The sequence below is a fragment of the Periplaneta americana genome, chromosome 7, assembly GCF_040183065.1.
Source record: "Periplaneta americana isolate PAMFEO1 chromosome 7, P.americana_PAMFEO1_priV1, whole genome shotgun sequence".
NCBI lineage: Eukaryota > Metazoa > Arthropoda > Insecta > Blattodea > Blattidae > Periplaneta > Periplaneta americana.
In genome coordinates, this window is record NC_091123.1 from 58359410 (window position 1) to 58376947 (window position 17538).

The 17538-nt window shown below is 36.1% G+C and overlaps 1 protein-coding gene across 4 annotated transcripts in view; it reads right to left on the reverse strand.

The window, feature by feature from the left end:
* The window catches only part of LOC138703130 (ATP-binding cassette sub-family G member 1-like), a 75528-nt gene that overhangs the window by 30543 nt on the left and 27447 nt on the right, over positions 1-17538 (reverse strand). For 2 of the 4 annotated variants that reach the window (XM_069830749.1, XM_069830748.1), the window contains exons 2-3: positions 9833-9962; positions 8347-8536 (exon numbers count right to left, since the gene is read on the reverse strand). In XM_069830749.1, coding sequence (XP_069686850.1) covers positions 8347-8536; positions 9833-9962 — 320 coding nt within the window. Of the gene's footprint in view, positions 1-8346; positions 8537-9832; positions 9986-17538 lie in introns of all 4 variants that reach the window. The other 2 variants (XM_069830750.1, XM_069830751.1) reach the window with 2 other exon arrangements.

Below are 17538 nucleotides of genomic sequence, written 5' to 3' on the forward strand. Positions count from 1 at the left end.
AATTTTAACTTTGAAAATTGTGCCGAAATGAAACATTGTTACTATCGACATATTTGCCATGCTGAATCCAAAAATGGAACCCATTTTTCAGCTGCACCCTCAGATTTTCAGTTATTACCCTTATTACACTTCTGTAAAGTTCGATACTAACATTTTTAATATCTAATGCATAAACATAGTCTTTCACTATTATAGTGGTGTTAGTATTAAAAATAAAGTATCCTTCATGTTATGATGATGTAAATGGCTATTTACATTTACGTAGTGAAAGAAGGCGTCGCTTTAAAACACCTTTTTGTGTGTGTTTTAGTATTCTCTCTTTGTATGAACCAGCAGTAATCACTCATCATAGATGGATCCCATCTCCCTTTATAACACTGTTCCATCTGTAAACTGTCTCTGTGAAAGCGTTCCCCTTGTTCGTCACTCACTGCACCCAAGTTTTTAGGAAAAAATCTAAATGAGAATGCAGGAAGTGAATTTTGACAGACATCCTGTATCCAAAATTCTTATAATTCTGAAAGAGACTCTGAACTAGTCGTCATTATTTTCTTGTTCTTGTTGCCGAGGAACCCATTCACAACAATTTTAAGTTACTCCCATGCTGCAAGTTCGTTTGGAGTTCATTTTTTCTAAAAAAAAAATCGATCACGCATCATTTTTTTAACCTCAGTTCCAATGAATATTCCTTCTTTTAATTTTGCAGCACTCAAGCCAGGGAATATTCTTCGTAGATATTTGAAACCTTCGCCTGTTGTGTCCATACCTTTCATAAAGTTCTTCATGAGCCCTAATTTAATGTGTAAAGGATGGAGATATATTTTTTGTGGGTCAACTAAAGGTTTAAATTTTACAATATGTTTCCCAGGAGTGAAATCTTCTCTTCTTGGCCATTCCTTGTTTATATAGTGATGTTGAGTATCTCCGCTGTCCCAAAGGCACAGAAAAAAAGCATATTTAGTGAATCCACTCTGCATTCCATGTAGAAGACTTTAAGATCCCGCAAATATTCCAACAATTGTTTTCATATTTTAATGATTTCAAGATACGACGCATGTTTTCGTATGTTTCTTTCATTGCTGCACTGTATGCTACAGATATATAGGAAAGTTTATTACGATTGTGTAACAAAACGGCTTTCAGACTAATTTTATTTTAGAAGCATCTATAAATAAGCGCCACTCTTCAGCATTATGTGTAATACCTACATCGTTGCATGTACAAACTCCAGAATCTGTAACTATGAAAAATGGTAATAGATCCTTATTTATGTTTCTAAATACTGAAACATTAGTATCTTTATCCAGCACCTTCCATACCTGAAGACGAGATTCTAGAAGCTCAGTCAGCTGTTTAGTTAAGTAAAAATCACGTAGGCCTACCAGATCGTTGAGTTCCACATATGTTATTAAAAAATGTGGCTTTTCTTCTCTCTCTTCATCTGGAATGTAGACGTCATCCCTTGATGTAGAGGCCTTGATGTAGAAGATGTTATGTCAGATTCCGATTCTTCTTGCCATGTAGAAGGTGGAATGGGAACAGGTAAATTTTCTCCATGAGGTATTGGTCTTATAGCTGACGGGAGATTAGGAAACTGAACGAGTCTCTTAATTTTTTAAGAAAATCCAATAACATTGGTTAAGCAGAAATAACAGTCATCTTCGTGGTTCTTTTGTTCACACTATACCATTGGTTTGGAAAGTTTTTACAACTAGGCTTTTACTTCATTTCATTTCACACAGAACAGCTCACACTACTAACAAAACCTCTACACCCAAACTAAACAAAATACACACTGACTGTCTCTGTTTTCATTATCAGGCACCCTGTAACTTGTAAGTCTATGTTTTCTTTCAAGTATCAACAAACTATGATTCAGATGTGTCAAGTGAAGAGGGACTTGGTATATGTATACTAGGTATTGAAAAATATGTATAAATTCTATATTTATAAAGATAAATTATTGAAATTTATTTCTTGTGTACCTTGTTAAATGGGAATACGTATGCATACATCGAAATTAAACGTGGGCTCCTGTGGCTTCCACCAGTTTCCTCAAGCGTCCGGTAATGGAATCCACAGTCTTCTTGGAGGAAGTTGCGTGGGGCATTGGTGATAATGCCCCGAATCCGTGCTTCCAATTCTTTATTGTCTCTGGACGGATTGTGCCATTCCTTCCTTTCTCCATATGAACGAAAACAACGGAATTCCACACTTCATAGCGTGCAGTTCGTTCGCGAACAAACAGGTGATCGACTATGTTTGCTATTGTTGCGCGAATCGCCCCTCACGGTCACCATCTATACTACGGACGCGCATAAGTTCAAACTCTATTTAATGATTTACACGTACACACAATTTTCATTATGGTTGCATCAATATTAAAAACTCCACAGACAATTAATAATGCCTAGTTACTTCCCGCCAGCATTGTATTTATGGCTATTCATAAAGTACAACATTGTTGCAGTGCTCGGAAACCTGACGTGATGGAAAAAATCTGATTACATATTCATAATCAGCGCATCAGACTTGGTAATAATCAGCATTCTGTTTGTCGGCACAAAAATTCTGTTGACTATTATTATTATTATTATTATTATTATTATTATCGTCATTCTATATTATTCTGTCGTAACATAGTCTGTATATTGTCGTGACGGTGTAGGTATAATAGAGAATTGGTGGCCCAGCAGTCGTCCGTTAGCAGCGCCACGTACGCGCTATTCACGTGCCACTAAAATAGTGGCCTGGCTGTGGCCACGTCTGAAACCTAGCATTTCATTCTACATTCTACTAGCATGTACGTATCGCGACGAGAAGCGCCACTTATAGTGGCCGACACCAGCGGCGAAGCCAACCATTCAGAGCGTCTGCAGCGCGACTGATTCTGTGGCTGTGGCTGTGTCTGAAGGCCTCCATTTAATACATTATTCACAAGCGGCAGTGCGTTAGCAGCGCTTCTGAAAGTGGTTTCGTCTGAAGGGACTCTTTTTAAGTGCTGAGCAGTATTATTGCTTACATAATGAATTTTTCCTATTCATATTCTTACTCTAATATAGCCTTTAATAAGCTGTAAGGATAAATTTAATCGACCTATTAATTTTCACATTAAATTTTATTGAGATTTTGTTAAGTGCATCTTGTATTTTTCCGTTGCTAATGAAATAAAATAAATACAACATTCTCTTTGTATGTTTTACGGATTTCACAGCAATTCGCTTACTTCATTTCATCATGTTGCCTCGTTTAAATTTGTTTTCTTAAATATCATTCAAAATACAGAGAAATGAAGTAATATCCTGCGCACACAAAAAAAAAATAAACCTTTATGTTTTTAATTCCATATATGTACAATAGAAGACATCCTTCAAAATCTCAAAAAGAAAACATATCTGACCTCACTGATAATTTATGCAGTTTGCGTTTATATAGGCCAGTGGTCATCAACTGATATGCGCAGTGCATCTCCCTAGCTCGCTAGCTTGCCCCGAACAACAGAGTGTGTGATAACGGAGCAAAGGTTCCGTGCAGTAGCTGTAGGCCAGTGGCGTGCATTCTGGGTAGGCTAGGTCTGCTGCGCCTACCCAGACAGACAGGAAGAAATTTATTAAATTTGTATTTAAAAGTAATACTGTTAATTTAAGAAAGTCTGCAGAGTCCTTAACTAATTTCAGCAAATTTTGGCTTGGCATCCTATTTTCATTTCCTTTTGGTTGGTACTGTACGTCGCATTTCAATTATTGTCCGCTGTGTGCTCGCTCTCGCGTCATCTTTCGTCACTGGAGAGTTGGGCAGCTCGGCTTGCTGAGCCTCCCTGGCCCTGCAGTGAGCATAGTGTTTCCCTTCATAATCAGTACATTAGAACAGCTGGCGCATGCGCCCTGATTTACGTGTCTTGCCCATTGCCGTAGTACGTTAGGCTGGTAGGCGCTAATGAAAGCGCTTTTGGTGATGAAATTACTGTATTATAGTGTTTATTTGAACTTCTATTGGTAAAGTGAGTGTGTTATAGAGTTTATTTAAACAAAGTGAGGTAAAACTAGTGCGATATTGTTGTAATATGGCAGAAGATCACTGTATAATTGAACAGATTTTTAAAAGGACTTTCGGTTGTAGATCATTGAACGAAAAAGTTGAAATTGTAACTGTGGGGGGAAGACCAGTGCCGGCGCTTCCGAACTTTAAGTTTTTACATAAAGAAAAGAGTAGAGAATATTTACGTTATTTCAATGTGAACCAATATGTGAAAACTAATTAGCTAACAGGATGCAGTCATTATTTTGCTGGCCATGCTTATTAATTTGTAACGATTTTTTTAGTAGGTTATTTTACGACGCTTTATCAACAGCTTAGGTTATTTAGCGTCTGAATGAGATGAAGGTGATAATGCCGGTGAAATGAGTCCGGGGTCCAACACCGAAAGTTACCCAGCATTTGCTCATATTGGGTTGAGGGAAAACCCCGGAAAAAACCTCAACCAGGTAACTTGCCCCGACCGGGAATCGAACCCGGGCCACCTGGTTTCGCGGCTAGACGTGCTAACCGTTAATTTGTAACGAACAAAGTGTGTGGAACAAAGAGGGTTATAATAATTTAAATAATCTCAGCAATGCCATTGTCAAACACGAACGATCTCAATGTCATTTGCGTTCGGTTGTTCAGCTTTCTTGTTTTGGAAGTGTTCGTATTGACACCCAACTTGATCAACAATTGAAATCGGATGTGGCGCGTCACAATGAAATGGTGAAGAAGAAGAACAGAGAAATAATGAAAAACCTAATCGACACAACGTGCTTCTTAGCCATGCAAGTACTGCCGTTCAGAGGGCATGGCGAAAGTGAAGATTCACTTAACAAAGGCAACTATATAGAATGTTTACATTTGTTGAGCAGCTACGACACTACTCTTCGAGAACATGTAGAGTCGTCTACAACATTTAAGGGCACATCAACAGAATTCAAAATGACCTGATAGCTGCTATCAGTGGCGTGTTGATGGAATCTATTAAGAATGACATTTCCATGGCCCAGCATGTTGCAGTTATTTTAGATTAAACATCCGATGTAAGCAACAAATCACAAGTATCCACCACTCTCAGTATGTCCATGACCAGACAGCACAGGTTCAAAAAACGTTTATTTCCTTCGTTGATGTGAGTGCAGATAGATCCTGTAACGGTTTATTTAATCATGTAATGGACATAGTAGGATCTTATGATATTAGAGACAAATTAGTTGGTCAAACATATGACGGTGCGGCAGAGATGGCTGGAGAAATAAATGGACTTAAAACCACAGTTCAAGACATTTATCCTAGAGCTCTATTTGTTCATTGTTTCAGTCATGTCCTAAATATAGTCTTATCTCAGTCAGCTATGAGTATTAAGGAGTGCCGGATCTTTTTTTCAGACATTGAATGGACTAAGTAGCTTCTTCTCCAAGTCTACAAAACGCGCGCATGCTCTTACTGAATATTCCAACAGAATAATTCCAAGAAATGCACCCACAAGATTAAATTTCTCTTCCAGAATAGTCAATATTGTAAAGGAGAACCGTAAATTGCTGGTGGACTTTTTTAAAAATATACTCAACAACTCATCAGACTGGGAAAGTGAAACTGTTGCTCTTGCGCGTGGATATTTGTCTTTCCTTTCAGAGTTTGAGACCAAATTTCTTCTAAACGTGTTATCAAAGATCTATGCATACATTGACATTCTGTACAACATTCTTCAAACGAAGCATTTGGATATTCTGTATTGTGTAGAAAAGGTTAATGAAACAAAACGTATTGTTCTACATGAGAGATACAGATTTGATGCATTATGGAGTGATGTTTGTAATTAAGTCGAATGTGAAGAAGTGCCGCGAAAAAGAAAATGCCTGGAAAATGATGTCATAAAATACAGGAGAATATTTTTTGAAAAAAATAGACAATGTGACAAACCATATTACAGATAGGTTTGGAAATCTCCCTCAGTTGGAATTTATTTCATTGCTTGATCCAAACAAATTTCAGTCTTATAAATTAAATTTTCCTAATTCCGCCCTGGATGCGCTGAATGTAAAGCACAGTGCAGTGTTTGATATAGTTCGTCTAAAAAATGAATTGACAGTCCTATATTCAATGGAAGAGTTTCGTGGAAAATACCCTCATGAACTGGTGACACATTTAAAATCAAAACAACTCCACACAGAATTTGTCGAATTGTACAAATTGACCCTACTGGTTTTGACCATACCAAGCACATCTGCATCTGCTGAGAGGTCATTTTCTGCCCTTAAGCGGATTAAATCACTTCAAAGATCAACTCAAGGGCAAGAAAGATTAAGCAGTTTAGCCTTGATGTCCATTGAGAAGAAAAAGCTGAAAGAAATCTGAAAATCCCCTACATTCCACAGCGATGTCATTGAGGAGTTTTCTAAAAAGGAACGCAGAATGGAGTTCACCTTTAAGTAAATAAGGTATGATTTATTTAATACCAATTTATTTTATCATTAGTTTCCGGAAGTTTCTGTTTTCTTACCCTCCTTCTGGCTGCTGCTCTGGTTTGATGTCAGAACTCACTAAAATTATATCAAATTATCAATATGTTCGAGATATTGTAAGTTGTATACCTATGTAGCATGCAAACATGAAGAGCCTACCCTAATGCAATAGGTTGCGCACGCCACTGCTGTAGGCCTATCTGTTTTTAATGAACAACACATTGGACATGATTCGAATAAATGAACATTAACTTTATTATTGCATTAGAATATTTATATATCGCTGGCTCAATATTACAAGGTTCTATGTCTATGTCAGAAATATTACTACATACACCCTTGTAACATTTAGCCAGCGATATTACACATACAAACAGAATAAGACATTAAATAGCGGCAGCACAATTGTTACATAGGCCTATTACTGGCGCAATTGAAGGGTTCAGAACCACAGTGGGCCAAGCGCCATTTACTAAATTAATATTTGAGGAGAAAAATTCGCTCCGGCGCCAGGGATCGAACACGGGTCCTTGGTTCTACGTACCAAGCGCTCTGACCACTGAGCTACGCCGAATTCAATCCACAGCACCGGATCGAATCTTCCTCCTTCAGCGTTTCCCTTTGTGGCCTGATCCAAGTTAGACATATATGTTGACGTGTATGTCTAGTGTCAACTGCCATTATATTATATATGCCTAACTTAGAGTCAGGCCACAAAGGGAAACACTGAAGGAGGAAGATTCGGTCCGGTGCTGTGGATTGAATTCGGCGTAGCTCAGTGGTCAGAGCGCTTGGTACGTAGAACCAAGGACCCGGGTACGATCCCCGGCGCCGGAGCGAATTTTTCTCCTCAAATATTAATTGTCAACATTACAGAGATTATTCTGTAGGACAAATTAATAAATCCATAATATTGCCATTTACTAAAACCGTAGAAAACAAGGGTTAAAATGAAGTTACTACTATAATTAAATGGAAACATGTAGCAAATACAATAAAGTATACGCATTAAAACATTAAATGATATGTCAATTCTTATTAAACTATGGTATTCACTTAATTTTAACAATTGCTTTCTCCGTTTTTAATAAATGACGGTTGGCCCACTATAGCTCTGAACCCTTCAATTAAATACTTAATATTCAAATTAATAAAAACTTGTATGTATTTCTAAATTAAACACTGATTGCCACTACATAAATAAATATGCATTATCTAAACCATGAACATAATAAAAGGGACTATTTTAGTTTTGAAAGGAAATAAATAATTGAAACGAGAAACTAGGCCTACAAATAATTGTTTATATGAAAGAAACATAGTGAAAATAAATATTGCTACTTTGTGAAACACGAATAAAAGTTCACTGAACAATGGCAGCGATTTTTCGGGATTTTTGGATCCGCTTTTCACCCACCAACCATAACAGTTCCAGCCAAGGTGTTGTCCTTGGATGTACAGTAGTACCTTCATAGGTGAGTATGATGAGGAGAGCGCGAAATTAACTGCAATGAATTTGCAGGGCGCGTTTCATTATTAAACATTCACTCTGATTAGCTAATCAGCTCCATTTACATTGTTTGTTATTAATATAGCAACAAGAATAAATGAAATTTCAAATTGTAAGATTGTGTCTATTACAAATAGACTGTCTTTATTAAAAATAAAATAATGAAGCTTGAATAGAGACTAATATTACGTATTACTGTAGTAATTTACTTCATTTAGCAGAAGGAATGATCAAACCATTGCGATGTTTGTTTAAATAGCCAAACTACTTGAAGAGATGATCAATGGAAGCAATGTAGTAACCAACAAGAGAATCCTGTCATAATAATATTTAATAGTTTCAACTTACAATTATTTTCTTTTGTTCCTTTGATATACTAGAATCCAACTTCAAATCCGCTGCAAACATCATGGTCTCCTTTGTGGTTAATAAAGCCAACATCGCAAAATCCTGCTTTATGTAACATGAAAGCTTCCTGAATTTCGAAACATTACGCTCCTTTCCATTTACTTTAACAGATCCAGATACACCATTTATTCTGAAACAGATGATAATAATTACTTCAGAGATCTTTAGCTCGGAATAGCGCAAATAAAACAAAATGAATTACGCATAACCATTAATTGATAAAATTAAGAGATTCTGCGTCCCTGATCATTGTAGAAAGTACTACAACTAGAGAAAAATGGATCTAAGGTTTAGAGATATGAACCAAATTCACTTTTAATATTTGCTGAATATGTTTCTGCTTTTTTCTGAACGATTCATAACAGTAAGGATGAGATGAATATATTAGTATCACAAATATCGTACACGCAATATTTATTAATTTATACAGAAATATAAATAATAATAAATACATTTTAAGAGTCATACTTACTTCAAGGCATACATTTTCTAGCGCCCTCAATTAAACTACAATCTCTAAATCTATTAATGTGAAAACTAAATGAAGAGATTTACTGTTTCAATAGTTATTCCTTTTGAGCTTAAAACGCAGGTTAATAAGTTTAAAATTATTAAGCATCCTATAAAATATATTTAACTTATCTAAAAAAAATTCAGAAAATACACCGTGTCCCGCTTAGAGGGATCGAGAAATAAGTGATAATTTCAAGTGTAAATAATGGTTTATTAACATAGCTTTTTACGTAACTTGATGTAACAACTCTCCGAGTTTCGGAGAATGCTGAATGCAACTCGATGTGTGAACCTTGAGTTGCCCTGCAGACACCTAAACGACGGTATTCAACCTCCCGCCAAGTGTTTTGTAGCATTTGTAGAGTCACTAGCGCAGCTGCATTTTGTGATGCGTTGTCTCAGTTCCTCCAAAGTGTTAGCTCCGCCTCTTTGGTGCACAGCATCCTTCACAAAGCCTCAGAAAAAAAAGTCCAAGGGGTTCAGATCGGGTGACCTGATTGGCCAGGCAATGGGTCCTCGTCTTCCGTTCCACTTATCCATGTACGACGAACACGACGTAACAGATTTTTCTTCTGCTAGCCATAGCAAACATTGAACTTTCTGTTGTGGTGTTCACATGTTGACCATGGCGTGTTCTCCTACAAAATGGCGCCAGGCTTGTTTTAGCAACAAACAAACGAAAGTTACGCATGCAGCTGTTTTCAGACTTTGTTTCGTAAACTTGGACAGTTTCTCTATCTTGTCAGATGTAAATCTCAACGATATCTTTATCTGGTTTAAGTGGTGAGCATTTATTTCTCGATCCCTCTAAGCGGGACACGGTGTATATATTAGTGGCCTCTAATGTATGAAGAAGACGAACAAGAAGGAAAAATAAATAGACACAAAAGATATATGTAACTTATTAATTTACTTAAATCCCGTCAAGACATTCAGTAAAGAAGTCTTTCCAGCCCCTGATGGTCCAAGGATGGCAGTGAGACGTCCAGAATTGAATTTCCCTTTAACATATCTCAGTATTGGCGTCTGTGTAGATGACTTCACTAGAGAGAAGAAAAAAGAAACACTGTAAAAAAAACATTAATGTAATAGCCACTAAAATATATTCAGATGCTAGAAAAATTAAATAAATATTAATTGTAAGTTAATTGAAACGCCATATTTGAAGCTCAATTGGCTTATGATGACTGCGGAACCGGATTCGAATCATAATGATGACGGAGTCATATTTAAGCTAGCTGGGCACTTACCGGAAAAAAATTCGTTCGCCGCGTTCGGATTTTTATTATAGTATCGCTCACTTATCCGCATTTCCGAATTAATAATCAAATAGTGTTTTAATTTACCGCTAGAGCGTATTATTTCATTGTACTGTTCTGAGCTGAATCTGGAAATAAAATGAATAGCTCTGTCTTAAATAGATTATGACGGACATACCTGGTTAATTTAGCATTTTCCCAAGCTCATCCCATACAGTCTTCCTCCATATTACATTGGTATATTTCTAATTTCGTAAATTATAAAGCTCTTCATACTGTTGGACTTAATAATAGTACATTATGCAATGAGCCTATGATTAGTAATTAAGACGCGAGGATGTTTATGAAACGAGCGCAAGCGAGTTTCATAATTTTCATACGAGCGTCTTAATTACCATTATAGGCAAGTTTCATGTGCCTTTTTATGCTCGACCATATTTCTAAGTTGAAATTATTCATAAGTATTCATATTATTGTTATGTGAGTGAGTGCAATAGCCTACCTCATAAATTGTGAGATGTGCGCAGACGCGAAAGTATTGATTTTTTCCGGGAAACGAATGTCGACGACCTTGATATAATCTAGAGAGTAAGATAAACATTAATCTTGATATAACCTTGAAATTGAATTCGACATTGAAAAACGAGATGACAAATTGAATTTATTTGAATATTATTTACAATTAACGCTAATTATTATAGTAACAGAACATAAGCTTCTGCGACAATATTGGATTTCCAGCCTCCGTGACGTTTCCCTAGTTGTCTTTCGATTGCATATCCGAGAATAATCGAAAACCTGAACTTTAATGAATAGGTGTACTTTAATGACATGCATTAAAGGACTGCTACCAGGTGTATAATTACTACATTTCGGCATGGTCGAGCATAAAATAAGCTTTTAATCATACATTTCATTACATCTTCAATATTACCACAGTCTAGTATATACTGTACAGTCACGGAGCTCAATACGTAGGGAATATGCATCCATAGATAGTTGCTAACCACTAGGATCGCTACTATCGCCTCATCACAGACAATGCGAAATAGTACCGGCACAGTCTATTGTTCCTAGTACTCTCAACAACTCAAGCTTCGTGAGTGTATATACTAGACTGTGATATTACAGCGATTGGAGGCCTTGCAATCGATATATTTGCCATGACATTCTTTATTTCGATCTTGGACAATACGGAAATCCCTTTAGAATTCTCTGGCCAGAATTCTGAAGGGAATCCGGCCATGCGGACAGAGGCAATACGGCCAGAATTTTTTCCGGTAAGTGCGTGCCTAGCGCAAGTGGTGAAGAAATAAAAAAAGGCGCAACTGTGGTAGTATAAAGGTAGGCGCCCACTTACCGGAACGGATCCGTACGGCGCGTTCGTTTTTTTTTTTTTTTTTTTTTTTTTTTTTTAAGAAAAGGAGCATCTCTGTTCGCATGACCGGATTCCGATCAGAATTCTTGCCAGAAAATTCTATCTAAACGGATTTTCGTACGATCCAAGATCGACATAGAGAATGTCATGGCAAATATATCGATTGCAAGGCCTCCAATCCCGGTAATATTGAAGGTATAAGGATGACGCAAAGCTTATTTCATTAAGTCCAACAGTATGAAGAGCTTTGTAATTTATGAAATTAGAATTATAGCAATGTAATATAGAGAAAGAACATATGAAGGTACACGGGAATAACGATCAAGGTCCATTTTAGAAAGTTTTGAGAAAAACGAATTTTAAAGTTTAAGCACTTAATACTTTGTTATGTGTCTATTTAATAGAAATTGACTTAGTGGAATGTCAAGAACGATGATTTCTTATTACTAGCTAAACCACATGATAGTACTTCCTTTCCACTATAAGATAGCATTATTAACTCAATTTCGATTTTTGATGGACCTTGATCGTTTTTCCCGTGTACCCTTCATATAGGACGAGATTGGGAAAATACTAAATTAACCAGGTATGTCCTTCACAGTTTAAGTTACAGAGCTATTCATTTTATTTCCTGGTCAGTTAAGAACACTACAATGAAATAATGCGCTCTAGCGGTAAATTACAACACTATTTGATTATTCATTCGAAAATGCGTACAAGTGAGCGATACTGTGGCGATACTATAATAAAAATTCGAACGCAACGAACTAATTTTTTCAGGTAAGTGACCGCCTACCTTTAGAACCTAAGACTGTATAAAAAAAACAATAATTGACAATTACATTCTCAGTCATTTTCGATATAAATTAATTTATCCATCCATACATATAAGAATAACAAACAAAATGCGTAATATGTATCTAGCATTGTTACAATTAATAATAATGTATACTATTTTATGGTTAGAAAAATATTTGTACCCTGAAAATGTTCACTCTACGTCACAAGTCCTAACTCGCTACGGCGCGACGTCACATTCAGTCATAACATGGCCAACATTGAAGAAATAAATGCACATTTAACATTAATTTAATACAGCATTATTCTTTTGTTTTTAAGAACTTTGAACATGTATTAATAGTAGGCAATTGTCACGATGGCCATGACTAGACCATGATAACCATGTGACTCCGATTCGCACCATAGCCTGGCGTAACTGGAGCAAATCTAAAATATGATACAGTATTCTTTACTCTGCATCACCACGTCAACAACAATTTTGTGACTCTAGTCTGTAGTGTATTTCTTATGGGTATATGCCACATCGCATTAAACCCATAATTCGTTTCAAGAACACTTCTCATGTTTGCTTTAATGACTATTGGGACTTCTGCGGATAGATATACATTATATAGCCTATATTTTAACAATATAATTATTTTTCCACATCTCTCTGCGTCAGTAATAAAATGTTTATATTTCTGGATCACAGCAGAATGACTGCTGCAGGTAATTGTTTGAAGGAATATTGAAACATACCAACATCATACATAGGTCGAGAAAGCACAAAATTATGTATAATTTGTTTCTCTTGATCGTTCTATCCCCCATGCAAAGAAGAGTATTCCATATAAATATTTCGTAGCACAATATCCCTAAATTATATTCGTTCTTTACATTATATATACACACACATTACATAATTTCCAGATAACATGTTTCTCCATTTGTTGATAGGCTTGTGTCATTACCAGTAAATCTTGAAGTATTGCATTCAACTTTATGTGATCGGAAGATTTAAATTCTCCCATGTTAAAAACCGCTCATTAAACTGCACAACTACTCTGCAAATGTTAGCACGTAATGAAACTGCTTCTCTACTCTATATATTGCTGTAATGTAGTTACGAAAGTCATCCATCCACACTTGAGAATATACTGTGAGTTGTTTATGTGAACAGAGTATGGTATACTCAGAAGACAACTAGTGCAATATAACCGAGATGTTCTATATGCGTGGCTGCACACAAACTGAAATCAATGTTTTGGTACGAACTTCCTACCTTTAGTCATGATATTCATCAAGAAAGCGACTCTTCGTACTTAACAACCATTCCTAAGTATAGGAGTGGGGAGGCACAATAAGTCCATTCGAGGCTGTGGTGCTAGCCTTCCAGCCTCTCCTCGCGATAAAGAAAAACGTTAATTGAAAAATGTTAAACAAGGCAATAATATTTATTTAACGATGATTTAAATAACAAACACAGATCATTCTTCCAAAGTCCATTATTTTTTATGACTGTCTTAACTTTCTCTCAGTAGTTTAATTCGAAAGTTTTCACATTCCTTGGACTGATATAAAAATCTTGTAACGCCGTATGAACTTCGAGTCTCAAAGAGTCTTTAAGCGTCGCAACTGGAATAAATTATAATCAGAACATGCAATATTTGGGATACCATTTGAATGCTGTGAAACTCTAATGTCTTTAAATTCTTGAATTTTGGATTTTGTTGAAATTGACTGATGAGTACAGCGTTGTCGTGCTGGTAAGTAACTCGCTTTTGTTTGGCTAAAGAGATATTGCGATTACGCAATTGTGCAGTTGTTGAGAATGCAGTTCGATATCAACAGCTCAACAATATGGAATAAGAAGATCAAAGTGAAGAATCAAAATTTCATCAAATATACAACACAGTTTTTTTTTTTTTTTTTTAGCGGAAGCAATATTGTCAAATTACAGACCATCTGTTATATTGTGAAACCAATGAATGCGTGCCCATAGTAAGGAAATTATAGGTGGGGTTAGTTTGCTAGTTATCTGCAAGTGGGAAATTATCGTAGCAATGGAGCGAAGCTTCTCAGTTCATTTTCTTCTTTCCCTCATGCACAAGTTGGTTTCACGAGATAAAAAATGACATGTGTACGAGTACGGATTGTTATTACTGGTTACGAAATATCTGCTGCTGTATTTTGGTTACATGGATCCACTTTACATCGAATATCACGACGCATAGTGGGGTAATTACGGGAAAAGTTGGCAAAAAGTCCAAAGATCAAATCGCGGAATTGTTTTAAACAACTATTATTCAAGAAAGCTAAAGACCACCTGTAACATAATATCACAGTCTACTATATACAGTCACGAAGCTTGAGTTTTGAGGGTGCTAGAAACAATAGACTGTGACGGTACAATTTTGCATTGCCTGTAATGAGGCAATATTAGCGATCCTAGTGGTGAGCAACTATCTAATGTTTGCATATTTACTACGTATTGAGCTTCGCGACTGTATATACTAGACTGTGATAATATATCGATTAGGAAATGACATAAGAAGTAACCTACTCCTTACTGTGGAGGTCAGAACTTGCACGTTGCACTGACGACTTATTGATTAGCTGATAAGCGCAAAAAGCGCTTGATATTAATTTGTTGTGTGTTCATCTAATGAATATTAATTGACATGAGTCTTCACCTGGAGGTATGTAGTTTGCTGTTTTACTATTTCTAAAGTAATATACCAATTGAGGAAAGGTCTCCGGAATTACAAATAGAAACACTATGTGTTTTATTAGAATAAAAATCCACTTCATAGATATATTATTACGATTTCAGTTATAAGGTCCGGGCTATAATTTTAACTTCTTCTGGTACACAAATTAGTCATTTTTTAAAAACATTAATAACATTTTGCGGATATTTGCGGAATTCCGCTGTATAACACTTTCTTTAGAACGTGTGTCGGTCAGTTAATTTTACATTCTTAACTAAAAACATAATTTTCTTAAATATTTTATTCAGGATCTGGCTGTAATGATATTTTCTTAACGAGACGGACCCTGTATGACGTAATAAGAAATTCTGGCAAGAAAAAATTGACGAAAAATTGTGATTTTTGAGGGAATTTATGCAGAAACACATTAAATGCCCGGAAAATCTGAATTCGGATTTAAATAAGAGGCTATTTTATTTTGTCCCTGATTTCAAAAAGAAATGGCAGGAGTTCAGCAGAAAAGAGGAAATATTTTTTCAAAGTAATAGAAATTGGCTCTGGAAACTTCGATTAGATTCCCGAACTACTCGACTACCGAAAGAAAGAAAATTGGTCGACCACAAAAAATTTCGAAGACATTAATGAAATAGTCAAACGTCAGAAAACTAGAAATATGCAGCTTCAACATTCTTTTAGGGAGCTTTGGTATGCTGCCCAAATGAGTCTTCGTTCTGTTGGTCATTTTGAAGCTTGCAAAGTCGTTAAAGATGTTACGATGACTTCGCCAAAACGAGCTTCAAAGTACGGAACTGCATACAAGTAGGTAAACAGTCCAAGGACACGAGAACTTCTAGCAACCGAAGCATTATCTAATGTTTATTTAGACTCATCTTACAAGAGAACAGTACAACAAAATTAGGAAAAAAGATTTGTCTCGATTTCCTTCTTACAAAAGAATTCAGTCTGCCAAAAAAGAGTGTTATCCCGAAAAAGAAGCAATTATTGTCACTGAAACTTCTTCCGAAGTAGAACTACAAGCCCTGTTTGATCATACAGATTCACGAATTGTATAAACTCAAGAAAAATGCTTTAATGAATCAAGGATTAGGAAGGGTGAGGAAAATTATATTTGGTTAGTAAATGGGGATCTGATGTACCTAATCAATCACAGTATAAGCAGAGATTACGACGAATACCGAAGAAAGTGATGCAAATATATTAATTTCATCTCTAATGCCTTTACGACACACTGTACACAAATCTGAGACGAACAAGCAAATTTTAATTTGGCGAAATAGAAGGTATTTATTGACGAGATTCTGTAGATCAAAGAAGCACAAGAGGCCAGTAATAAATTGTTCAAAAGATACAGAGAACGTTTCACAAGAAAAATTTATCGAATGAAGACCACGCAAGATGTGCTTAATAGGCTATTGATTGCATTTGAACAGCATTTCAAGCATTTGCACATTACTAGAATGTCATATTTTGATAAAGAAGTGTTAGATATGGTACTGCCACCAAACATTAACTATAATTCCGAAAATGAGTCAAACAATGGTATTTCAGATTCTGACTGAGAACTCCACATGTATTATATGTTATTCCCAGTTTTTGTATGTTTAAATCTATACCTACTGTATATGTATAGTTCATTGTGATCGTTATTCTTAATTATTTTGTAAAATTTAAATCCACTAAGTTATAATTTTATTTTAAGATTTTTATAACTGTAGTATTTTGTCAATAAGTTTATCAGAAACTTGACTACTGACAGGTAACAAATGATTAATTATTATTATTATTATTATTATTATTATTATTATCATTATTATTTTGTCATACATATATATTTCTGCCCATTATCTTACCTAAAATCCACTAAAATAATTTTTGCTAACTTTTCTCCCTCTTGGCCCCACTGTGCGACGGTCTTCCCAAACTGATAACCTAATGGTTGCCAAATCTTAATCTGTCGGCTGGATTGTGTATTCGTTAATTCAGATGGATATTATCAAGACTAGTTTTAAATTGAAGCTTTTACAAGTGCGGAAAAAAGTTCAACGTTCGATAACCACTCTACACTACTGTACTCCAACCAGGAGAAAGTCTCAGGGGAATGAGACGCAGCGGGGTAATGCTGTGAATGAATGTTTTTTTTAGTAGCTTATTTTACGACGCTTTATCAACATCTATGGTTATTTAGCGTCTGACTGAGATGAAGGTGATAATGCCGGTGAAATGAGTCCGGGGTCCAGCACCGACAGTTACCTAGCATTTGCTCAAATTGGGTTGAGGGAGAACCCCGGAAAAAACCTCAACCAGGTAACTTGCCCCGACCGGGGATCGAACCCGGGCCACCTGGTTTCGCGGCCAGACGCGCTGACTGTTACTCCACAGGTGTGGACTGAATAAATGTTAATGTCGTAAGGTCACACACGTGGGTTACGCATCTCCATTGGCTAACACTCAAACCACAAACGATAACACT